The sequence below is a fragment of the Salvelinus fontinalis genome, chromosome 3 (genome assembly GCF_029448725.1).
Source record: "Salvelinus fontinalis isolate EN_2023a chromosome 3, ASM2944872v1, whole genome shotgun sequence".
NCBI classification, from domain to species: Eukaryota; Metazoa; Chordata; class Actinopteri; order Salmoniformes; family Salmonidae; genus Salvelinus; species Salvelinus fontinalis.
In genome coordinates, this window is record NC_074667.1 from 11,887,547 (window position 1) to 11,911,931 (window position 24,385).

A 24,385-nucleotide genomic window follows, 5' to 3' on the forward strand; every position below is an offset into this window, starting at 1 on the left:
CCATTCCCAAGGACACCTCACTTAAGAACACTCTTATCAACTCAGTCCTGCTAGTTACCTCAGCTAGTTACCCTCTTAAGGAAGAACTTGCTCTGAGCGTACCTTCAACAGGGGCTTTTATTTTTAAAATGTTTTTCTCTTCGTAATGTCATACACTTATTGATACATTGTCCAAGCCTACCTCTCTCCGAACTCTGGTATCCACCCATGCCCACTACCTTTCAGATCATAGGAGGGTCCAGCTGCTCAATAATGAGTGTGGTTTTTCCCTGAGATCCCAATTTCTGATCCCCTGTGCACAGTTTACCCAGATCGTCAGGAGCAGGTGAAGTTGCAGAGATCCCATCCTCATCGCTAAAAATGGCGTGGAAATTCAGTACTGAGAGAGACTTGGTCATTTCTTCAAACAAACATCTCTATTTAATATCGATTAATTATTGCAATAATGAGGCTGGTCGACACCCCCCACTCTTAAGTGTTGGACCGAGTAACCTAACCTTTACACAAATGCAGAGTTCTATATATAGCTGACACTAACAATGCTCAGTTAGGGTTGGTTCAACCCCCTCATGCAGACCAAGGAGCATCATAAGCCACTCTGCATTCATCCTGTCGTTATCAACACAGGGTTGTTGTCTTATCCCCACTCTGGCTTAGTTTCCCAGATGCAAGGATGATTTTGAGACAATGAGGGATTGTTCTACTCCTAAGCTATCTCTAGTAAAACACATTATTGTCTCTGTAATGCAGTCTAACTCATTTGTCAGCTCAAGCCATCTCCAGTGACCATACGCCCAGATGAGCTGCAGGAAACTAGTGGAAACCATCTCTTTACAGAAACACAGGATTAAACAGAACAGAAATGTCCTATTTGTTAAGTATTAATTGCTAACTATTAATATCAAACATACCAGGTAAATATGTAATGTTTCTGTCACAGTGCGTGTGCGTGCGTGTGTGTGTGTGTGTGTGTGCATGCATAGGAGTGAGACATATAGAGAAAAAGGAATGAACAGAGAATACTGTGATGGAGCAATGAGAGAAGTGTGTGTGTCTTTGCTCATCCATTGCAGAATCATCCACTTGTATTATCCCAGCCATCCACACACAGTACAATCTATGGAAGTACAGACTAGGGTTAGCACCGCAACTCCTAACACAGAGTGACTACACACACACACACACACACACACACACACACACACACACACACACACACACACACACACACACACACACACACACAATCCTCTCTCTCGCTCTCTCTAATATGCCTTCTCATGATTCACACAACTCGTAGAGCACACCAACAGCAGCAGCACACATGGCGTGGCCACATCTCGGTTCCACAGAGTGGTCATTGATTTCACATGTCGGAGCACTGTTACACACAGACACACAGCACAGCAGATAGTCCACGCAGCCCCAACCCTAATCTCATCTCGCCAGCCCACACTATGTAACAGGGTTTTTCTTGTCGATATTACTCCGGTCTCACTGACCTGGGCTGCAGAACGTACAGTGTACAGTCGTGGCCAAAAGTTTTGAGAATGACACAAATATTAATTTCCACAAAGTTTGCTGCTTCAGTGTCTTTAGATATTTTTGTCAGATGTTACTATGGAATACTGAAGTATAATTACTTGCATTTCATATGTGTCAAAGGCTTTTATTGACAATTACATGAAGTTGATGCAAAGAGTCAATATTTGCAGTGTTGACCCTTTTTCAAGACCTCTACAATCCACCCTGGCATGCTGTCAATTAACTTCTGGGCCACATCCTGACTGATGTCAGCCCATTCTTGTATAATCAATGCTTGGAGTTTGTCAGAATTTGTGGGGTTTTGTTTGTCCCGCCTCTTGAGGATTGACCACAAGTTCTCAATGGGATTAAGGTCTGGGGAGTTTCCTGGCCATGGACCCAAAATATCAATGTTTTGTTCCCCGAGCCACTTAGTTATTACGTTTGCCTTATGGCAAGGTGCTCCATCATGCTGGAAAAGGCATTGTTTGTCACCAAGTTCATCAGTTAATTTGCAAAGAGGTAGTTTGCAATTAATTGCAATTCATCTGATCACTCTTCATAACATTCTGGAGTATATGCAAATTGCCATCATACAAACTGAGGCAGCAGACTTTGTGAAAAATAATATTTGTGTCATTCTCAACTTTTGGCCACGACTGTGTATATATATATCTGAGTGTGTGTGTGTCAGTGTGTTTAAAATAAAGTCCATGTGTGAGAGTGTATGTGTGTTTCAAAATGGCAACCAAGCCCTCAAATGGGATAAGAGAGAGGGTGTGTGTGTATGTTGTATCTGTCTGCGTGTGTGTGTGTCGCAAACAGTGACATGAGCGGCAGCTACAGGCAGGCACTGAACCACTCAAGGGACAGGGTCCCTCACTCCCCCCATCAGAACCATGAACTCACTGAACCGGACCTGACAGAGAGGAGAGAGAAAGAATAGGGGGGAAAATATTGAAGAGTGATGGGAAGAGGGCAGAGCAGAGAATCATGGAGTGCAGCTAGTCTGAAGACAGTTAAAAGAAGAAAATAGACAAAGTAAAGTTCAACAGACACTTGATCAGAGTCCAACATTCATTGTTACACCTATTGACTTCTGGCTCTAAAATATTTGAAATTTTCTCAACAATTGAACTAAAATAGTTTTAATAATAAATACTAGGTTTTGGCTAATTTGCGTTCCTCTGTGCATGTTATGAGCAGTTTTACCCATTGGGAAGTTGCACATCGCTCCAATACCTACAGCATACAAGGCCTTATGTTAGCAAGAATATGTGCTTATTGCCAAAATAGATCAAGCAATAAATCTGGGCACTAAATTGTATTATCCTTGGATGACGTCCTTGGATGGATGAAGGAATGTGAATGCAGCGTCTCATTGAGAGGAAATGTGTGTGTTCTGTGTGTATTGTCTCTGGTGTGTGTCTGTGTAACGAAGCACAGTGTCCGAGACCGAGATGGTGTTAGCCCATGAATGGAGGATTGTGTCGGGGCATTCAGGGCTCCTGCAACTGGAGAGGCTGGTACAGCAAGAGACGGAGAGGAACTTTTTTTTTCTCCTCTCCCCCTTCCCTCGTTCTGTTAAAGCTTGCACAAGACGCTGTTTTATCGAAACCGCCGACCTTGGAGCATCAGCATCAGAACTTAAGCGCGTCTTGAAGGAATCAGGATAGAAGGGTGTCATCTTGATTTTGGTTTTACCTACCAAGTGAGGTATGTTGTGGTTTTGGAGAGCTTTCATGAAATTTAGCATTTGATCTTATTAAGTTGGCTTAAGATTCTATTCATGTGTCGTTTTAATTGGTTCCATTATGCAGTACTGTTTCATTCCCTTGTTGTGCAGTGACTGAAAACTGTTTTTTTTCTTCTGCTCGGAGGGAAATAGTTTTTCAGTCAATTGCTGTCTTTGGACACTATGGTATATAAAGGAACATGTTTGTTTTCTTCAGAAACTGTATCCTATAAAGTAGGCCATATTGATGAGTTATGGCTTGTTTGCCTGTAACAAACCTTTTTTTTTCTCACGGATTTTGTCTTTGTTGTCTAATCCAGTACATCTTGCTCCTGAAATGGTCAATGTCCTGCTCTATCTTGTCCGACTAACACACCAGGAACTCCACTTTAAATACAGTTAACTCCAAATAACTCTACTTAAATATGAATGAAAATAGTTTTAGAAACACTTTCAAGTGTAATTTTATCCCTTTAATCTTGACTCTAATCGTCTGTTTTGAAACCTAATTTACAGTGATTAGCGTGACACACCAAATATCATAATCAGTCGTAAAAATATGACTAATATAGTCATGTCGCTTCTGCAATGTTATGTGAAAACTAGAGTAGATGGAAGTTGCACCTAGGATTTAGAGCTGGTCCTAGATCAGTGCTTAAAGACACTTCTCCCTCTACGCACAAAATCTCCAAATTATTAGCCAATCTCTCCCGTAACATTCAGTCGGGCCTTACTTTCTCCACTCCTCCAGGTACCTTCAGGAGGTGGGCTACACGGACACCATCTTGGATGTGAAGTCCCAGAGGGTCAGAGCGCTGCTGGGCCTGGCTGGAGACTCCGGAGAAAGGCCGTCGGACAGGAAACCGGAACCCATGGTGAACGGCACTGAGCCATCTTTGCTGAAGGACAGCGGCATGATCAGGTGAGCAACTGCTAATGACTATTGCATTATTGTTAAATGCTGTTGTTGTAGTTGGTGCTAAATTTATTGCCATCACTAATGCTATTGTTGTAGCTATCGCTAATGCTATTGTTGTAGCTATTGCTAATGCTATTGTCGTAGCCATTGCTAATGCTATCACTAATGGATAACTAGCATTCATCAAGGAAATCCAGTGAGAAATTGCAAGTGTAGAAGTCCTGCATTGTTTTTGTGTTCTCACTAACATCGGTCTCGCTTTCTCTCTGTTCTCTCCATCAGTAAACCTGACATGTCTGACTCGGCCACTGTCCTTGAGGCCTTCAAGTTCATAGAAAGCGCCGCCGCCGAGTTTAGCGACGAGGAGGACGACGAAGACAGCGAAGGGAGGGACAAGACTATTATGAACTTGGCCACTGTAAGCAAGGACACACACACACACACACACATTCATGATGTGACTTTGGCTTCTTCATGGGGCAATTCTAATTAGCCATTAGCAATATCATTAGCAATGGCTACAACAATAGAGTAACAGCCGGAACCCTATTGAATTAGCGACAGGCAGCAATAACAGACCAGTAGCAGTCACAAGCCATGTTGGCTCATTCCTCGTACTTCATTCTAGGGTGGTGATAAAATTAAGTGATACAATTTCACTTATGTTACAAAATACATTTTACCAAGACAAATATGAATATTCATGTTCTGAATCAGTGGGGTCTTTCTCTAACATATTAACATTATATTCAAAAAGCTAGAATTCGTATCCAAATACATCCGATAATAAGCACCAATCAGTGTTGACATAGTGGCGCAGGTTTCTCTTAACTTTTGAGGATTTTACATTTTGTGGTCGTCGTCTCCCAAGTTGTTTCTGTGTGTCACAAAAAGCGAAGTTAGCATGACACAAGCTGAATTAAATGTAAAAGTATTTTAAATTTAAAAGCTTGGTATAAGCTCCATTGACATTTCAGAGAAGCTTGTTTTTGTGAGAAATCACGAATTTCAAATTAATACGAAAGCGTATACTACAATATGAAAATACTACATGTCATGTCTCAAAATAGATATACATCTTACTTACAGTTGAAGTCGGAAGTTTACATACACTTAGGTTGGAGTCATTAACTCGTTTTTCAACCACTCCACAAAGTTCTTGTTAACAAACTATAGTTTTGGTAAGTCGGTTAGGACATCTACTAGTAATTTTTCATGGCTTTAGAAGCTTCTGATAGGCTAATTGACATAATTTGAGTCAACTGGAAGTGTACCTGTGGATGTATTTCAAGGCCTACCTTCAAACTCAGTGCATCTTTGCTTGACATCATGAGAAAATCAAAAGAAATCAGCCAAGACCTCTGGGGAAAAAAATTGTAGACCTCCACAAGTCTGGTTCATCCTTGGGAGAAATTTCCAAACGCCTGAAGGTACCATGTTCATCTGCACAAACAATAGTATGCAAGTATAAACACCATGGGACCATGCAGCCGCCATATCGCTCAGGAAGGAGATGCGTTCTGTCTCCTGGACATGAACGTACTTTGGTGCGAAAAGGGCAAATCAATCCCAGAACAACAGCAAAGGACCTTGTGAAGATGCTGGAGGAAACGGGTACAAAAGTATCTATATCCACAGTAAAACGACTCCTATATCGTCATAACCGGAAAGCCCGCTCAGCAAGGAAGAAGCCACTGCTCCAAAACGGTTTGCAACTGCACATGGGGACAGCATACTTTTTGGAGAAATGTCCTCTGGTCTGATGAAACAAAAATAGAACTGTTTGGCCATGATGACCATCGTGATGTTTGGAGGAAAAAGGGGGAGGCTTGCAAGCCGAAGAACACCTTCCCAACCGGGAAGCATGGGGGTGGCAGCATCATGTTGTGGGGGTGCTTTGCTGCAGGAGGGACTGGTGCACTTCACAAAATAGATGGCATCATGAGGGTGGAAAATTGTGGCTATATTGAAGCAACATCTCAAAAAATCAGTCAGGAAGTTAAAGCTTGGTCGCAAATGGGTCTTCTAAATGGACAAGCATACTTCCAAAGCTGTTGCAAAATGGTTTAAGGACAACAAAGTCAAGGTATTGGAGTGGCCATCACAAAGCCCTGACCTCAATCTTATAGAAAATTTGTGGGCAGATCTGAAAAAGCGTGCCCAAGCAAGGAGGCCTGCAAACCTGACTCAGTTACACCAGCTCTGTCAGGAGTGGGCCAAAATTCACCCAACTTATTGTGGGAAGTTTGTGGAAGGCTACCCAAAACATTTCACCCAAATTAAACCATTTAAAGGCAATGCTACCAAATACTAATTGAGTGTATGTAAACTTCTGACTCACTGGGAATGTGATGAAAGAAATAAAAGCTGAAATAAATCATTCTCTACTATTATTCTGACATTTCACGTTCTTAAAATAAAGTGGTGATCCTAACTGACCTAAGACAGGGAATTTTTACTAGGATTAAATGTCAGGAATTGTGAAACTGAGTTTAAATGTATTTGGCTAAGGTGTATGTAAACTTCCGACTTCAACTGTATATATTGTTTTTTTGTCCTTTCCCCGTTTTTGATTGGACACCCTACTCATTCAGACCTACACTTTCACTCAAGTCATTCAGTCACTCAGACCCCCTCTCTGTCTCTTCAACCCTCTCTGTCTTCCACAGATGGTGAGGAAGAAGACGTCTTCGTCCCCCTCCTCATCCTCGGACATGAGTGACGACCAGGACACGGAGGAGGCCCTGAAGGGCTTTGACTTCCTGGCCAGCCCAGATGAGATGGACGGCTCGCCCGATGTCCGGAGTGCCGAAGACAGAGGAGACTGGGGTGAGGGGTGCTTGGTTGGTTGGTTGAACACTCAAACTAGAATGGTAAAGTTTACATGTGGGCCAAAGTAACTTATTGGGGGCAGTGGGTCTACTAGTAGGCCCAGTCAACAGTGAAGGGGAAATGTTGACCGCGGATCATAATTGGAACAGTGGACTATAGTGGCCATAGTAGGACTATAGTGGCAAGTGGGGACAGGCATGTATTCTCAGGACACTAGAGCATAAAAGGGACATGAGGGCCATAGAAAGAGGACAGTAGACCAAAGGGAGGACGAGTGGGCCATAGCAGGGACAGTTGGGTCAAGAGAACATTGAGCGTAACTAGGTTTCCTGCTCTAGCTCCACAGAACAGTCCCCACTGAGGGGACTTACCCTTCCCTCAATCGCCCACTCACACAGAACCCTGTATTCTCTGACCTAGTCTTCACACAGACACAGCTGGCCACCTGGCTACTGTGGCTCCTTTATCCCCTTCAGCTAACAGAGAACCCCCTTCACTCCCGTCACCTAGCAATGCCTTGTGTTTATCTCCACTCAGTGACAAAGGTCATTCCCACGCAATCAGTGAGTCAGCGTGTCACTGGTCAGGCAGCAGTCAGTTGAGTTGCACTGCCAAAGAGGAGCAGATGATGTGGCGTCGCTGGTTGTGTGACAGAGGAAGCCAGAGGGATCCAGTCGAAGGCATAGTATGCATATTGGAAGATCGCCTATGTTCATAGTAAATACTAAGTAATATGCTAGTGTAGACATTAGAACACAGCCACAACAAATGACCAATTGTCTATGATGCATTGACCCACTGACTAGATGTTGACAATCCAGTTAATTTTATAAAGATTATAATTCAATAGTAGTTCATATAAATAATGGTGACAATTAAAAAAATACTATTCTTGTGTTGTTGGGATAATTCGGTCAGCTTGCATGCAAAACTGAGTTGTTTGCATTTCTCTATGTTATATATATATAATATATATATATAACCATAATTGAAGAAGCCATGAGCTGAACACACAGCAAAGGACGGCTAGATGGATGGATGGTATTAAAGGTCCAGCGGCAGCGAGGCGCTTCGCTGATCACTTATGAAACAGAGTTGTCATCAGCAGCTCTGTGCTCTCAAGTGTTCATCTCCTCCGCTTGATCCCACACACTGCCACTACAGACCAAGGATATCTTTTCTATTTATTTTTTTCGCCTTTATTTAACCAGGTAGGCCAGTTGAGAACAAGTTCTCATTTACAACTGCGACCTGGCCAAGATAAAGCCAAGCAGTGCGACAAAAACAACAACACCGAGTTGCACATAAACAAACGTACAGTCAATAACACATCAGAAAAGAACATTAGGAAGATCTATGTACAGTGGGTGCAAATGTAGAGGAGTAGGGAGGAAGGCAATAAATAGGCCATAGAGGTGAAAATAATTACAATTTAGCATTAATACTGGAGCGATAGATATGCAGATGAAGATGTGTAAGTAGAGATACTGGGGTGCAAAAGAACACGAGGGTATGTCCTAATGGCACCCTATTCCCTATATGGTGCACTATTTTTGATCTGAGCCCTATGGACCATGTATGATTATGCCTGCATTTGAACTTAGGAATAGTGATATGCTTATAGGTATAGATACAGATAACTCCCCCACATAATTAGATTTTTTTTGTTGAAATACATTATTTGTTGTGTTTTTAGTTCTTTAGCCAGCTCACACTATAAAAGCTACATGGTTGCTGCTTTTGACATTTAGAACATTTCAAAACATGATGGACTACGGTTGAATGGCATTGCATTTTTTTTTTGGGGGGGGGGGGGGGGGGTATTGAATGTTATTTGCATTGTCTTAACATTAGCATGTTATGCTGTTATTGACGTTGCGGCACAAAGGACAAAGCCTTGCAGAGACTTAGTGAGGCATGGCATGACGGCTGTTCACCATATGCTTTGTTGTCACCTTATTTGGCTGGACACAGCTTTCTTTGACATGAATATTTTTGAATACATTAACGCAAAAAATGTCAGGATTGCTGCCGGCCATCAAATTCAACATTTGATTTCAGCTGTATTTTTTTTTGTCGGAAGCCAATCTGGCTTTTTACAACTCCCCCCCCCCCCCCCCCGAATCCTTTTGTGTTTTGTGTTTCCATATCGAGTGGCGCAGAGACGGTAACCCTCAGGCATGATTCTATTCTCCTGTTCCATCCCTGTTTGTTGTCATACGAGGAGAATTTTACCGATTCTCTTCCTGACTGACCCCAATGTGTTGACATCACCACCCCCCCCCCCCCCCCTATATTTGCTTTGAGATAGGCCCGAAGGCCTGTAGAAAACATAAACTTGGGGCTCTCGGTGGTGGGTGGGGGGGGGAGTATTACAGGAAGAATTTCCATCACACACTTTTTTACATACTGCAGCAAATGGCAATAATGCAACATACTATACATTGCCGTTCTCAAACCCAGATCTTCCTGCCCGTAGGCAAACTCGCTAACCACTGCTCCAATAGGGGTAATACACATGGGGGGGGTTGTAGGCAAGTGTCTCTGCAATACATTTTACAGGTTATATATATATTAGGATTAAAGAGGCCATCTTCACTTGAACCACCTTTTAATTTCATAACACTTTGGATTTGAGTTTCGTTTGGTCTGGTTCAATAGAAAGTTCTGGACACTGACCGGCTTCTCGGTTTCTGCCTTCCCCCAACCCCTTCCTTCGGGTGTAGAGAAGGAAGAGCAGTGCCCCATGTCCGAGGCCTGGGACGTGGACCAGGGCCTCATAGCCCAACTCAAGGAGCAGTACAGGAAGGAGCGCAAGGGCAAAAAGGGGGTGAAGAGTAAGTCTGTCAGGCCTCCCCTTCTTTCTTTCTCGCCATTGCTTTCTATTTCTTTCTTTCTCCTTGTCCTGGCGATAAGAGCTTCTCTCTCTCTTCTCTCTTCTTTCTCTTCTCTCTCTCTCTCTCTCTCTCGGGTTGAGGTCAACTATATCATGCAAAAATTATATTTACCAGAAACGTTAAGCATGTTAGACACTTTTCCTCCCATCGCTTTGTTTTGGCGCTCCTTTTCGGCCATCTGGCACCACCTTCTCCATGTTTGTCTGCTTCTGTGTGTGGCTCCGCGCGTACATGTTTCTATGTTAACATTTTAATGGGATTGCAATACACTGCCTCTCCTCACAGTGCTCAGACCCGCGCAGGACAATTTGATCACTCTTGTAAGTGATCGATCACTATAACCACATTCACTATAAGAAAAGTGCACTGTGCTGCATTCCTAACCCTCTCGCTGTATCAACATTACTCATTGCTGTTTTAAGTTGCACCCATAGAAATATAATTACTAAAAAAGGGCATAGCCCATCAGACCACAGCAATTTGACTGCACCCTCGCGGGTACACTCAGTATGAGTGAAATGGCTTACCCATTATGGCCTCATTGTCTTGAATGGGCGTGCCCCTTCTAGTAATTCTATGTCTATGGTTGCACCATCCTACACTTGAGACATTCCATCCCGCTTCGTCGTGTTTGTACCTGTCTTTATTATGCCATAGGTTATCAGCTGCACCTGTGTCTTTGTATGTGTGCTGGTTCCTTTTTTCTGTCTCGGTATTTTTCAACCATTCCAACTTCTTATTTTCCCTGAAAGTATGCCGGTGTCAGTGACTTAACGCTCTCCTTTCCTCCCAAACTTAAGTTGCTTTCGTTGTTCTATGAGTTATTTCTATGTTCTAGCTACGAAGTCGTCTTTTGCCAAGCATCAGCCATGGACCTGCTCTTCAATCGGCTTATTTGTGTCTTCAGTCTTATAAAGTTTCTGAGTATTTAAATAAAAAAAATATTTTTTAAAGTCCCTTTATTTAACTAGGCAAATCAGTTAAGAACAAATTGTTATTTTTAATGACGGCCTAGGAACAGTAGATTAACTGCCTTGTTCAGGGGCAGAACAACAGATTTTTACCTTGTCAGCTCAGGGATTCGATCTAGCAACATTTCAGTTACTGGCCCAACTCTCTAACCACTAGGCTATCTGCCGCCCCTGAGTAGCAGTGCTGAGCTAGGATCAGGTTCCCCCTGTCCATAAAATCTTATCAATTATTATCTAAAAGGCTGAACTGATCCTTAATCAGCACTGCTACTTTGTGATGCTTTATGAATACGGGCCCTGTTATCTTGTCCATTCTCTGCATCACTTTTTGATTGTGTTCAATCAGCCTTCCAGCAGGGGTCTCCAACTCCCAGCTACTTGGAGTGCAGTCTTTTGTTCCAGACCAGCACTAATGCACCTGATTCAACTAATGGTTCAGACTGAAAAATGTGGATTATTTGAAACTGATTAGTAGTGCTGGGCTGGTACAAAACTCTACGCACCCAGTAACTCCAAAGAGCCGGTGACCCCTGCCCTACGGTATTTAAGATGAGGATTGCGTGCCCTTCTACTCTAAGATGATGACCTTCCATTCTCCTCTCCTCGTCTTCCTTATCCCTCTCCTTTCTTTCTTTGACTCTTCTTCTTCCTGATCCTCTCTGTATACTGCTACTTCTCCTCTTCCTCCCTCTCCTTTCCTTCTTTGTCTCTACTCCTTCTCCTCCGTGATCCTCTTCTCATCTTCCTCCTCCTCCCAGGGCCTAACCGGTCCAAACTGCAGGATATGCTGGCCAACCTGCGAGATGCCGAGGACCTCCCCTCCATGCAGCCCCCCGTGACACCGCCCTCCCGGCCCAGCGTCCCCAGGCTCAACGAGCACGAAGTAGGCCACCCCGAGGAAGGTAAGACGAGAGCTTAATTGTCCCCAAAGGGTTTGAATTTACAGAGTGCACAATTTCCAAATATACACAAATGACTGTAAATAATTTTATTTACAAATTGACAATTTTACACAACACCATCTAATAGGCCCAAATACCAGTAGCTGTCATTTAGTGTTTTGACTTATTTTTGTCCGTCTGTTAATTTTTACCTACTTTTCTGGTATCTGTCTGTCTAATTTGTTTGTCTGGCTCTGTCCCTCTGCCTGGTCTGTCCATCTATCTCACTGTCCGTCCATCCATCCCAGTGGAGGCCATGACGTTTCCGCCCACGTCAGGGAAGTCGTTCATCATGGGGCCGGACGAGGCGGCGGAGAGCGAGCTGGGCCTGGGCGAGCTGGCGGGACTCACTGTGGCCAATGAGGCAGACAGCCTGGCCTACGACGTGAGTACCTACATCTGCAGGGAAGGGAGGATAAGGAAGGAAGAGAGGGTGAGGGGGAGTAAGGGGGGCGTGGCCAACAAAGCCGACAGCCTGGTCTACAATTTGAGTGGCGTCAGTCCTTCCTTACACTTGAAGCTCTCAATCTGCTCCACTACAGCCCCGTTGATGAGAATGGTGGTGTGCTCGGTCCTCCTTTTCCTGTAGTCCACAATCATCCCCTTTATCTTGATCACGTTGAGGGAGAGGTTGTCATGACCACAGCAATCATAAAAAATTAAGGAAAACAGGCGACACGGACATGGCAATCTTTTGACAGACAGGACAACATTCAGCTAATCAGATCAAAGGGCACCACCAAACAGCGGGCAGCAGCATTCACAAATTACATTTTCTGCTGTATATACACTGCTCAAAAAAATAAAGGGAACACTTAAACAACACAATGTAACTCCAAGTCAATCACACTTCTGTGAAATCAAACTGTCCACTTAGGAAGCAACACTGATTGACAATAAATTTCACATGTTGTTGTGAAAATGGAATAGACAAACGGTGGAAATTATAGGCAATTAGCAAGACACCCCCCAAAACAGGAGTGATTCTGCAAGTGGTGACCACAGACCACTTCTCAGTTCCTATGCTTCCTGGCTGATGTTTTGGTCACTTTTGAATGCTGGCGGTGCTCTCACTCTAGTGGTAGCATGAGACGGAGTCTACAACCCACACAAGTGGCTCAGGTAGTGCAGTTCATCCAGGATGGCACATCAATGCGAACTGTAGCAAAAAGGTTTGCTGTGTCTGTCAGCGTAGTGTCCAGAGCATGCAGGCGCTACCAGGAGACAGGCCAGTACATCAGGAGACGTGGAGGAGGCCGTAGGAGGGCAACAACCCAGCAGCAGGACCGCTACCTCCGCCTTTGTGCAAGGAGGTGCACTGCCAGAGCCCTGTAAAATAACCTCCAGCAGGCCACAAATGTGCATGTGTCAGCATATGGTCTCACAAGGGGTCTGAGGATCTCATCTCGGTACCTAATGGCAGTCAGGCTACCTCTGGCGAGCACATGGAGGGCTGTGCGGCCCCACAAAGAAATGCCACCCCACACCATGACTGACCCATCGCCAAACCGGTCATGTTGGAGGATGTTGCAGGCAGCAGAACGTTCTCCACGGCGTCTCCAGACTCTTTCACATGTGCTCATGTGCTCAGTGTGAACCTGCTTTCATCTGTGAAGAGCACAGGGCGCCAGTGGCGAATTTGCCAATCTTGGTGTTCTCTGGCAAATGCCAAACGTCCTGCACGGTGTTGGGCTGTAAGCGCAACCCCCACCTGTGGACGTCGGGCCCTCATACCACCCTCATGGAGTCTGTTTCTGACCGTTTGAGCAGACACATGCACATTTGTGGCCTGCTGGAGGTCATTTTGCAGGGCGCTGGCAGTGCACCTCCTTGCACAAAGGCGGAGGTAGCGGTCCTGCTGCTGGGTTGTTGCCCTCCTACGGCCTCCTCCACGTCTCCTGATGTACTGGCCTGTCTCCTGGTAGCGCCTGCATGCTCTGGACACTACGCTGATAGACACAGCAAACCTTTTTGCCACAGTTCGCATTGATGTGCCATCCTGGAGGAACTGCACTACCTGAGCCACTTGTGTGGGTTGTAGACTCCGTCTCATGCTACCACTAGAGTGAGAGCACCGCCAGCATTCAAAAGTGACCAAAACATCAGCCAGGAAGCATAGGAACTAAGAAGTGGTCTGTGGTCACCACCTGCAGAATCACTCCTGTTTTGGGGGGTGTCTTGCTAATTGCCTATAATTTCCACTTTTTGTCTATTCCATTTGCACAACAGCAGGTGAAATTTATTGTCAATCAGTGTTGCTTCCTAAGTGGACAGTTTGATTTCACAGAAGTGTGATTGACTTGGAGTTACATTGTGTTGTTTAAGTGTTCCCTTTATTTTTTTGAGCAGTGTATAAATATGGTGTGTTCGCACCCAGGTAAATTAGCTATTTATCTACATGACCTAAAGCCTGTGGGGCCCCATGGACAACTCTTTCAGCACTTAGGTCCCTCGGGGCAGCAAATATCTACTGCTTTACATTTCCATGTAGAAAAATATCAATTGATTGGCTAGATTTAGAGACTTTGAGCTTCTAAACTAGAACACTAAGTCGAAAGGCATATACAGTGCCTTCGAAAAGTATTCAGACTCTAAAATGGATTAAATAAAAAAATGTCCCAATCTACAAACAATACCCCATAATGACAAAGCGAAAACAGGTTTTTAGACGTTTTTGCAGCAGGGACTGGGAGACTAGTCAACATCGAGGGAAAGTACAGAGAGATCCTATTCTAGAGCGCTCGGGTTCACCTTCCAACAGGACACCGAGCCTAAGCACGCAGCCAAGACAACACAGGAGTGGCTTCGAGATGAGTCTCAATGTCCTGGAGTGGCCAAGCCAGAGCCCGGACTTGAACCTGATCGAACATCTCTGGAGAGACCTGAAAATAGCTGTGCAGCGACGCTCCCCATCCAACCTGACAGAGCTTGAGAGGATCTGCAGAAAATACAGATGTGCCAAGCTTGTAGCGTCGTACCCAAGAAGACTCGAGGCTGTAATCGCTGCCAAAGATGCTGTAACAAAGTACTGAGCAAAGGGTCTGAATACTTATGTGAATGTGATATTTCATATATTTTTGTGGAAAAAGTTATGGGGTCTGAATACTTTCTGAATGCACTGTATTTATCTAAAGGTCCAAACTATTTTTCAAAGCTTTCAAAATGTCAATTTTTAAACAGGCTAGTCTGATTAGCATGGGCTTTGACTTTCGCTTTTATTGACACACACACACAGAGGCACTCGCACACACAGAGACACTGGCACATACGTGCACATACACACTCCAGATCAATTGAATGTGAAGTGAACTGCGGTTGTATTGCTGTGGAGAGCTAGCATGCAAATTGAGGTTGTGGTAGTGTCATATTGCTCAGTTGGACCCAGTGTGGGAGGACACCTTAGTGTTAGAATTATATTTATATGATGGACACTCATCTCGAAATAGGAATGGATTTGTGTGCGTTAGATAACATTAACATTTGTGTGGTAACTTTCATACAAAGATGTTGCAGCTCTAACAAGCAGGAAATTAAAAGGATATGCAGTGACTGGGGTCTACCGGGGTCAAGCCCAAGAGGCACATTGCAGACATATTTAGCAGACTCGGTGAAGAGCATGGCGCCACTGAACTTGCATTGCAAACAGGAACAACCCTTTTTTTTTCAAGTCTGGCGTGACCACGTAAGTTAGTTTTTGTAAATTGAAATAAGTCAAAACTAGTGACTCCTAGCTTGCTATACCTTCTGAAACATTATTGTACAGCACTTAGGCTTGAATCCTAATAATAAGTGCTTGCTTGAGAAAGCTAAACAAAAACAAGCAAATAACAGCTGTAAGACAGTAGTTCTGGACTGCGATTTTCAGCTGGAGTTGGAGCCTCAAACAGATGGAGAGACAATCAAGAGGGAACCACATGGCTTGAGCAAAGGGAGGAGGTGGTCAGAAGGGGGACATCTGTGGGCATAACTTGCATTTTGTTGCATATCTCCAATTGACATCAAAACTCTTTGTCATTTTAACTCAGGTGAGCAACAGTCAGGATGCGCTGCGGAAGACATGGAGCCCCAAGTTCACGCTGCGGAGCCACTTTGACTCCATCCGGGGCCTGGCCTTCCACCCCGTGGAGCCCGTCCTGGTCACTGCCTCCGAGGACCACACCCTCAAACTGTGGAACCTCCAGAAGACCGCCCCCGCCAAGAAGTAAGAGCTCACATAGGCCTACCCTGTTGTCAGTCAAACACCTGGGTTGTATTTACTAGACCCAAAATAATTCAAATGTTTCCCTTTATTTAACCAGGTAAGTAATCGAGAACACATTCTCTTTAACAATAACGACCTGACCAAGATAAGAGCGATACACAGTAGTAAAGAAACTCTCGGTGTGCACTAATGAATACGACCCACCTGTCAGTCAAAGAGAATGATGCTTTTAAGCAGGTACCTAAGTAGTAAAAGTGGGTAACTTGGTCACTTTCAATGGGGTACGAGTCATTTGGAATTGTTAAGAGCACTATTGCGAAAAGACAATCGATAGCTAAAGCATGCCTTTTTCTGCTTATGCATTTCTGATGGCTGTAATGGGTCATTTTGTTCTACTTAGCGTATGTTCGTTGAATATGTACATCAAAGGTAGTTATATCCCCTGTCTGTCTTCCTAGGTGTGCTGCCCTAGATGTGGAGCCCATCTATACATTCAGGGCCCACCGGTGAGTAACCTTCCTTATCCACTAATAACCCAACCTTTTTATAAATGGACAGCTGGACCGATACTCTTGTATACATGAATCATTTGTTCAAGAAAATGTACTTTATCTTTGCATAAGTTAAAAAAAAAAAAAAAAAAAAAAATGGTTGAATTTTATAATGACAGGTACTGCCACTTTCTCCTGTAGCGGTGTTGTGTTTTGTCTTCCCCAAAACAAGTTGAAGTTAATAATGAGATGAGTTTTCCTGTCTTCTGTAGGGGTGCGGTGTTGTGTGTGACCATGAGCTCTACAGGGGAGCAGTGCTTCAGTGGGGGGGTGGATGGAACCATTCAGAGTTGGAACACCCCCAACCCCAATATCGACCCCTATGACTCATATGGTACGCCCCCAAGATCCCTTAGCTACACCTCTGATTATTAGCACATTTCTCTTGTTTCATATTCTCTTCATCTCTTCACTGATCTCTTGACTCTTTCTTTCTCTCTCTACCTCTGTTTTCCCTTTCCCTACATCGCTCTCTAACTTTCCACCTGACACTCCTTTCATCCTCCTCTTTCACTCTTCTCTTTTTTTCCCCCCTGTCTCCACATGATCTTTCGTTCTCTATCATTCCCTCTCTCCTTTTCCCCTCCCTCCTTTTAACTCTCCCCACCTCTTAATTCTGTATCTCTCCCTCATCTCTCTTTCCCTCTTAACTCTCCCTCTCTCTTTCCTGCCATAGAGCCCTCAGTGCTGCGGGGGGCGCTGCTTGGTCACACTGACTCAGTGTGGGGAGTGGTCTACAGCTCGGCCCACCAGCGCCTGCTCTCCTGCTCCGGGGACGGCACTGTGCGCCTGTGGAACGCTGCCAACACCTCCCCCGCACTCGCCGTCTTCAACGAGAAAGGAGGTGAATTGCTGAACGCAGATCAGATCGACGAAATGATCCCCCAATAGACTTACTTTGTCTGCCCCATACAAACACTGCCCTAGGTTCAGTTCATAAAACAGATGCCTCACACATTTTCACCTAATGTTCCACAACGCCTGCTCTAGAATCAGCTTACAAAGCACCTAATTGACCCTCTTACACAGACTTTTCCACATAACCACTGCTCTTGGATCAGCTTATAAAATATTCGTAATTTCACACTATACAATGACCTAGAATCCGCTCCATAAAGAGTTACTCCGGGGTTTCCCAAACTAGGGGTCGCAACACCATGTAGGGTCGCCTGATGGGGGGGGGGGAATGGGGTCGGGAGAGAAAATTGACGCTTGGTTCATAGAAGGTAGCCGATAGATGCGGTTGTAAGAATCAGAGGGGTTTCTGTTTTCTTCCTACAAATGTGTCCATCTTCTGAATGGTTTATGCTACTATGCCCACACGCCATTAGAACAGAATTGACAAGACCAGGCACTAAATCAGACTGGGGGGGAAAATAACATCATCAATGATGATGTTCTTTTCTACACAGAAAGCCTTACAATATTATTGCCTGCTGATCTTCTGAACTTCCCAATGCCTTACTGGTGCATTTCAGTCACTTCAAACCATACTGTCTTCAGATTGAAAAACTGTCAAAAATACTATGACTGATTTGTAATAGACTGTCATAGTCCCAATTTTAAAAAAGTAAACATTGGCCGTTAATTACACAACTTTTTTTACATGGTGGGGTCGCGGGTCAAAAAAGTTTGGGAACCTCTGAGTCAATTCAGAACACTACGTGCTCCAAAAAGAGGTCTGACCTAGGACCAGCCAGGTCCCCACAGCCAAAGCCTAACCTCTGTCTGATTCAGAGCGAAACTGATCTAGAATTAGCTCAATTTGGGACACTATCAGCCCCCAAAAAAAGGCCTGACCTAGAACCAGGTCACCACCATAGAAATAGATGTATAGAATGGCATTCTATTTCTATGGTCACCACACTCAAATCCTGCCCCTTTCAACAGAACTCCTGCTCTAAGATTAGCTCATAACCTTTCCAACTCTGTCGGTTTCAGAGCTGGGCGTCCCCACGTCAGTGGACCTGGTGTGCAGTGAGCCGGCCCACATGGTGACGTCGTTCAGCACGGGGGAGATCGGACTCTTCAACATGGAGACGCGGCAACTGATCCTCAAGCTGGACCAGACCGGAGAGCCCGGTAAGCTCCGCTGCCATTTCTACACAGTGACTGTATAGATTTGTAACTCAAGAGAGTAATTGAGTGCACTATGCGCTCACTGCCTATTCTTGCGCTCTCCCTGTCAATGCCCTTTTACCCCTCTTGTCACAACATAAATGTTTGATTGTGCATTAAAAGTCATACTTTATTTTGTTGGTGTACTCTCTTCAGAAAGTTTCCCTAGCTTATTTCTTTGTTTTATTAGCAATAGGGTATAGCAGCTGGTATATTAGTACAGTCTGCAATATAACCCTAGTGCCCACCAATTATGTTATAGCTCTGTGGCTTTTCCTTTCAACTCCCTACTTTTGAATCATTTTGTCTCGAGTTATAACTCCCATTTATCCTGTTGTTCTGACAAATGACTAAATGTAAATGAGAAAGGCTAATCGGGCAATGTTCAATTGACTTCCATGTCTTGTCAAACACAGAAGCCCCGTGCAAGATCAACAAGGTGCTGAGTCACCCCACTCTGCCCATCACCATCACGGCCCAGGAGGACAGACACATCCAGTTCTTCGACAACAACACGGGTGAGCTAGACAGCGGTCATTTTGAACCGACATTCCAGCTGGAATTAAAATGTAAATAAAATGGATACATAGTAAGACAAACACATTTTGTCACACTATAACGTGTACTTATAACAGTTGGTATAAATACAACATTGAGGACAGTGATTTTTGTACTCATCCCGGGTTCCTATTACAGGGAAATGTATTCACTCCATGGTAGCCCACCTGGACGCAGTCACTAGTTTAGCTGTGGATCCCAACGGCTTGTACCTGATGTCTGGCAGTAAGTATTTATCTGGAAACAGGGAAGTACTAGTGTTTATGTTGGTTAGCGTTTCATGTAATTACAGCAATATTGTTCCTTGCGTAACATACAGAGATACAAACTGACAGTGTGGCAAATATCTGAGCACAGAAACGGAAGCCCCCTTCTATCTTTCTTGTGGTAACTTTCACTAAAAGGCAGTTTTAGAATTGTAACGTCTTCCTCTAGCTCTCTTTCTTCCTCTCTCTCTACCTCCCTATTTCTTTATATTTTTGTTCCTGTTTCTTTATATTTTTGTTCTCACCATCCTCCGCCCTGTTAGGCCACGACTGCTCCATCCGCCTGTGGAACATGGAGAGCAAGACGTGCATCCAGGAATTCACAGCGCACCGCAAGAAGTCGGACGAGGCCATCCACGACGTGGCGTTCCACCCCACCAAGTGCTACATCGGCAGCGCCGGGGCCGACGCGCTCGCCAAGGTCTTCGTATGACCGCAAATCCCAATGGCTAACAGCTGCGTCCGGCTCGAAGGACCATCAAAAAGGGGACGAGTTGTGTTGTAACTAAAGGGAGAGATGGGAGTTGGAGCCCAACTCAAAGGCAGTGTGGAAGGAAATGTAGTGAGGTGGATGGGTAACTAGCCACTGGTGTCTGAGTCTTGACCAGTGGCAGTCGAGAGGGATGGTTAGACATCTGATGGTTTGAAGGCTGAAAGGGGTGAACGTGAGAGAGTTTTAAGAGAAAGAGGGCTGCTCTACCATCTTTCCACCCGGGCGGGCCTGGGTGCTACAGCCAAACCAGAAGGAGATGTGGTCAAACATCACAAAGACCAAGAGGATATCCAGGAAATTCTCAAGACCTGTACTCTCGTTTAGAAACATTGCGTTTGTTTCCTAACTAACAGAAACACAATACTCGTATTCTGGCCCCCCCCCCCTCCCCGGCCATCCCTAAGACTGCCTGTGTCTTCAATGTCATCGTTTTCAAAGATTTCATGAAAATGTGCCTTTTTCGTCAGTCTTGCAGACAACGTTATTTTACAGTTTGTGTGCAAAGTAGAAGTGGGCAGGGTGTTCAACAACAAGTTATAATTTATTGTCCAACATAGTACTGGACATTGTCTATTCCATTTGATCCATAAAACTGAGTTTGAAAATAATTATATTTGCATCAGATGTACACAGCATATATACGGCTAGTGGTCAATAGTCACAGTACTGTTTAAATTGTTGAACGAGTGAGTTGAGATCCACAATGCCCTCCAATCCACTGAAATATACAGTAGCGTGCAGAACTCGAGTGCCCCTGAATAAGAAAAATGGTAAATAAGTTTAAAGAAACCTGAAAGTCAGTTTGAAGTTGAAGTAAAGGCCATGAGTCTGCATTTCCTTGATGTGTGATTTATTATAGCCTTTTGTATATGTCAATGTGGTTTTGTATGTGATCACAAAGAATTGGACATGACTCCATTAATTCATCTCTAAAACAAGTAAAAATGTAGCTTTTTAAGTGGTGCCTATTGTCCATACTCTTGCTTTGTACCCTCTTGAAAAGCCAACCCCATGAAAATAATTGAATTGTGTGATAAAACTTTTCTAACTAAATTCTACATATTAGCCCATATGAATCTGTCACCTAAGTGAGCAAGCCATCCTTGTATTCCAGCTTGCTTTGCTTCGGTGTTGAATCAGTGTTCAAATCCAAATTGCCTGTACACAGCCAAAACACTGACTTACCCAGGCCACATTCTTTCTTCAACTTCATTTAGTTTCCAATTAAATTGTAAATGCTTTTATGCTCCAGCTTCAGCTCGCCTAGGTACAAGGAGTGCCTCTTGTTGTTTGGATGTTCCATTCTTCACATAAATAGGACAACAACATTGTAATATACTGTACCAACATAAGTAGAAGCGTTAACTCTTAACAAGATCTGTCCTGTGACACTTTGCTAGCGGTAGATTAATTACTCAAACTTTGTTTCACAATTTAACGGAATTGATTGATCAATGTTGTGGTTTGACCTAATTTGAATACATGCTGCTTTATCGTGTATTTATAGTTGAGCAATCAGACAAACTGCACTGAAAAATGGTTTGCAGTGAATCAATTTATTCATTTGATTTGTTTTTTTATTTGAGCTGTGTATTTATTTATGCCTCCGTGTCATTTAAGCCAAAAGAATCAACCAAGTATTGTCTTACAACGACAAGATGCTTCACAGAGAGCCTGCACATGTAAAGTTTCCTGCGACCGTTAAGTTGGCTCTTTCAGCTTATAATGCTAAGTTAGCTATTTTGCTAATGCTAAGTTAGCTATGGCTGCTAAGATAGTTTCTTCATAGATATCCTGCTTGCCCCTGTGCTGAGTTAGCCCCTTGGCTCCCATTTTTGACAGCAGAACTGACGTCTCTCAGTACTCAACTGCACACAAGCTACGCTCCTGTGTTTAGGCGATATGACCAGCTCTGGTCAGAAAGCAGGGTAAATGCTTTAGGTAATAACTGTTTGAAAATAGAATTTTGTCAAATTATTTTGAGCAATTACTAGTTTTTTATTTACTATACATGGTTGGTGAAAAAGGTAAATCCTTGTTAAATACAGGTAAATATTTTTTTAAAGAATATTTTCTGTTTTACTTGAACATTTAGGAGTTATTCCTTGGGATTTGTGTACTTTGTTTCTTTTGTAGTGGAATGGTTGGAGATTTGCCGGTCTTATCACAAGTTGTATGCCTTTGGTTGTGAGCACTACAGAACAAGACAGGTTTTTGTCATTTATTCTCAAAGTTGTCTCATCTGCAGTTGAACATGTCAGAGATTAGGATTTCGCTATCTACCAAATGCTTTGGTCTCTAAAATAAGGACTGTTGAATGACGAGGATGGATCAAAATCTGTGGGGAATTCGGTGTGCTTGCGTTGTACAAAGATATTTTTTCCTTTTAATTTTTCTTTGGTGTCAGGTAATTTTAGACAATGTAAGGGAGCGAACAAAAAACGTGTACAGTTTTAAAGTATATAAAAAAAAGAAAATAGATATTTATTAACACAGTATATAGAGTGGCTAAACATGGTGATGTGAAATGGAGTCCGTATGTATGGTGCGCTTGTCGTGGTAAACGTACAGTAGTCTCATCACAACACTGAGTAGTTGAACAAAAGAGGAGTAGGTATATGGCCCCCTGCTGCTCACAATGTGGAAGAACCATATTTCACCAGGTTGGCTCACATTTCATGTCTTTTAATGGGCTGTATGTCCATTTGAATGACAGAATAGTGAGGGCCGACCATAAACTAGTGTTTTTTTTGTTGTGTGTTTTTGGTCGTGGAGAACCACTTTAAATACTAGTTTTCTCCAAACCAGTTTGATTGAGCTGTCGTTTTTGAGACCTGTTAGTTCGCTGTGTGTCCATCAAGACTGCATACGATCCTCAATTGGAATAATAATAACCAAGCAAACAGTGGTCCTCCAGAACCAGGAGTCGGACAAGAACTAGACTTTGAACAAATAATTATCGTGTTGTTATAGGCAGTGTAAAAGCAGAATGCTCTAGTCTAAGTGACTCATAGTGACTCATAGATATGCGTCTAAAATTCACTTGTCCGTTCTGAGCAGCAGGGGGTGTTGCTTACAAGCACTACAAAGTGTATGAAAAGAGATCACACAAAACAAAGAACATATTAATAACCAATGGGAAAACAAACACAAAGCATTGGGCGAAGCCAAGTTTGCCTGTTGTACATCAAAAGTAATTCCCCTTTTAACCTCCAGTTGTATAGAGAATTCTTTTAAGATGTGAATTTGATAAATATGCTAATTGGACTGTACATACAGTACATATAATTATTGTCATTTATAGTTTATTCTTTTTTCATGATGTATTGTATTTTTTCTCAGATGGGAGATTGACAGATTTATCAATAACAACAATAAAGGAATATGTTGTATATCATACTGGTAATGTAGTATTTGTTTCCCACCTTTAGAATAATGTCTTTCATTGCTTCAACATTCACACATTTTCCATTCAAGTGTATACTATAGTGTACCTATAGGAACATATATTTGTATTTGATTAACACTTTAAGTACCCCACATTACATATTAATTGTAATCCAAATGTAATGTTTATACCATGCAAAAGTCCTAACAATAAGACTTTTCAAAACTTGTTTTATGTTAACATGTATATTGTTTAAATACATATAGAGCTGGTATGTATGTAAGTACCATTTGTTGACGATGTAGTACTTCTCCCAGTGTGTAAGAGAACACACACACCAGAACGATGGTCAGCCAAGCAAAGTAGTAGGCCGTTCCATCAATTACTTCCGCCGTGGGGTCATAGGGAGCCGTGCCTGTTTTCTTTGCCAATTTAACATGTAGAATCGTTGGAAAATGACCAGAAAATGCTACCTGATATTCTGGTCAGAAGCACTCTGTTGTACTCTCAGCTGACTGTCGTTTTGGTGTGTTCTACTTAAGGGTTCAGTTTTGGGGCTGTGAGTTGAACTCTTGACAGATGTTATGTACGATAGTGGGCACCAGCTTATGGAGGTCATCAAAGTCCTCCATGAAGAACGAATGCTCCTTGACTGGCTCACTGGCTATGTCTTCTAGCTGCTCCTGGGAAGTCCAAGCAAGAGCAATGGAGTAGGCAATTATACCTGTTTACACACACACACACACACACCATATATCAGTTTCTTGCTCCATTCAAATACTTACATTCAAATGAACCCTTTCTACATCAAGGGAGTCTCTGATGTGATTAAATGGATAAAAGCAATGATGTGGAAAGTGAAACCTTGCTTTCATTCACTCAGGTCACCCAAATGGTACCTTAAAAATGAAGGAGAGGTGTATTTTCAGTCTTCAAATGTGGCCTCTGCCCTGCTACAATTCTTTTCCACCCCCCATTGTTCCCTTTTAGC

The 24,385-nt window shown here is 43.3% G+C and overlaps 1 protein-coding gene across 3 annotated transcripts in view; it reads left to right on the forward strand.

Annotated features, from left to right (window-relative positions):
- LOC129838898 (striatin-like) overlaps positions 1–23,403 on the forward strand; it is an 80,318-nt gene extending 56,915 nt beyond the window's left edge. For 2 of the 3 annotated variants that reach the window (XM_055906159.1, XM_055906169.1), the window contains exons 5-18: positions 4,011–4,181; positions 4,461–4,596; positions 6,848–7,007; positions 9,737–9,847; positions 11,637–11,780; positions 12,068–12,204; positions 15,845–16,020; positions 16,479–16,526; positions 16,784–16,905; positions 17,248–17,415; positions 18,513–18,653; positions 19,106–19,207; positions 19,386–19,472; positions 19,777–23,403. In XM_055906159.1, the coding sequence (XP_055762134.1) occupies positions 4,011–4,181; positions 4,461–4,596; positions 6,848–7,007; positions 9,737–9,847; positions 11,637–11,780; positions 12,068–12,204; positions 15,845–16,020; positions 16,479–16,526; positions 16,784–16,905; positions 17,248–17,415; positions 18,513–18,653; positions 19,106–19,207; positions 19,386–19,472; positions 19,777–19,946 (1,873 nt within the window). In that variant the 3' untranslated portion in view covers positions 19,947–23,403. The remainder of the gene's footprint in view (positions 1–4,010; positions 4,182–4,460; positions 4,597–6,847; positions 7,008–9,736; positions 9,848–11,636; positions 11,781–12,067; positions 12,205–15,844; positions 16,021–16,478; positions 16,527–16,783; positions 16,906–17,247; positions 17,416–18,512; positions 18,654–19,105; positions 19,208–19,385; positions 19,473–19,776) is intronic. The other variant, XM_055906175.1, reaches the window with a different exon arrangement.
- Positions 23,404–24,385: the final 982 nt, after the last annotated feature.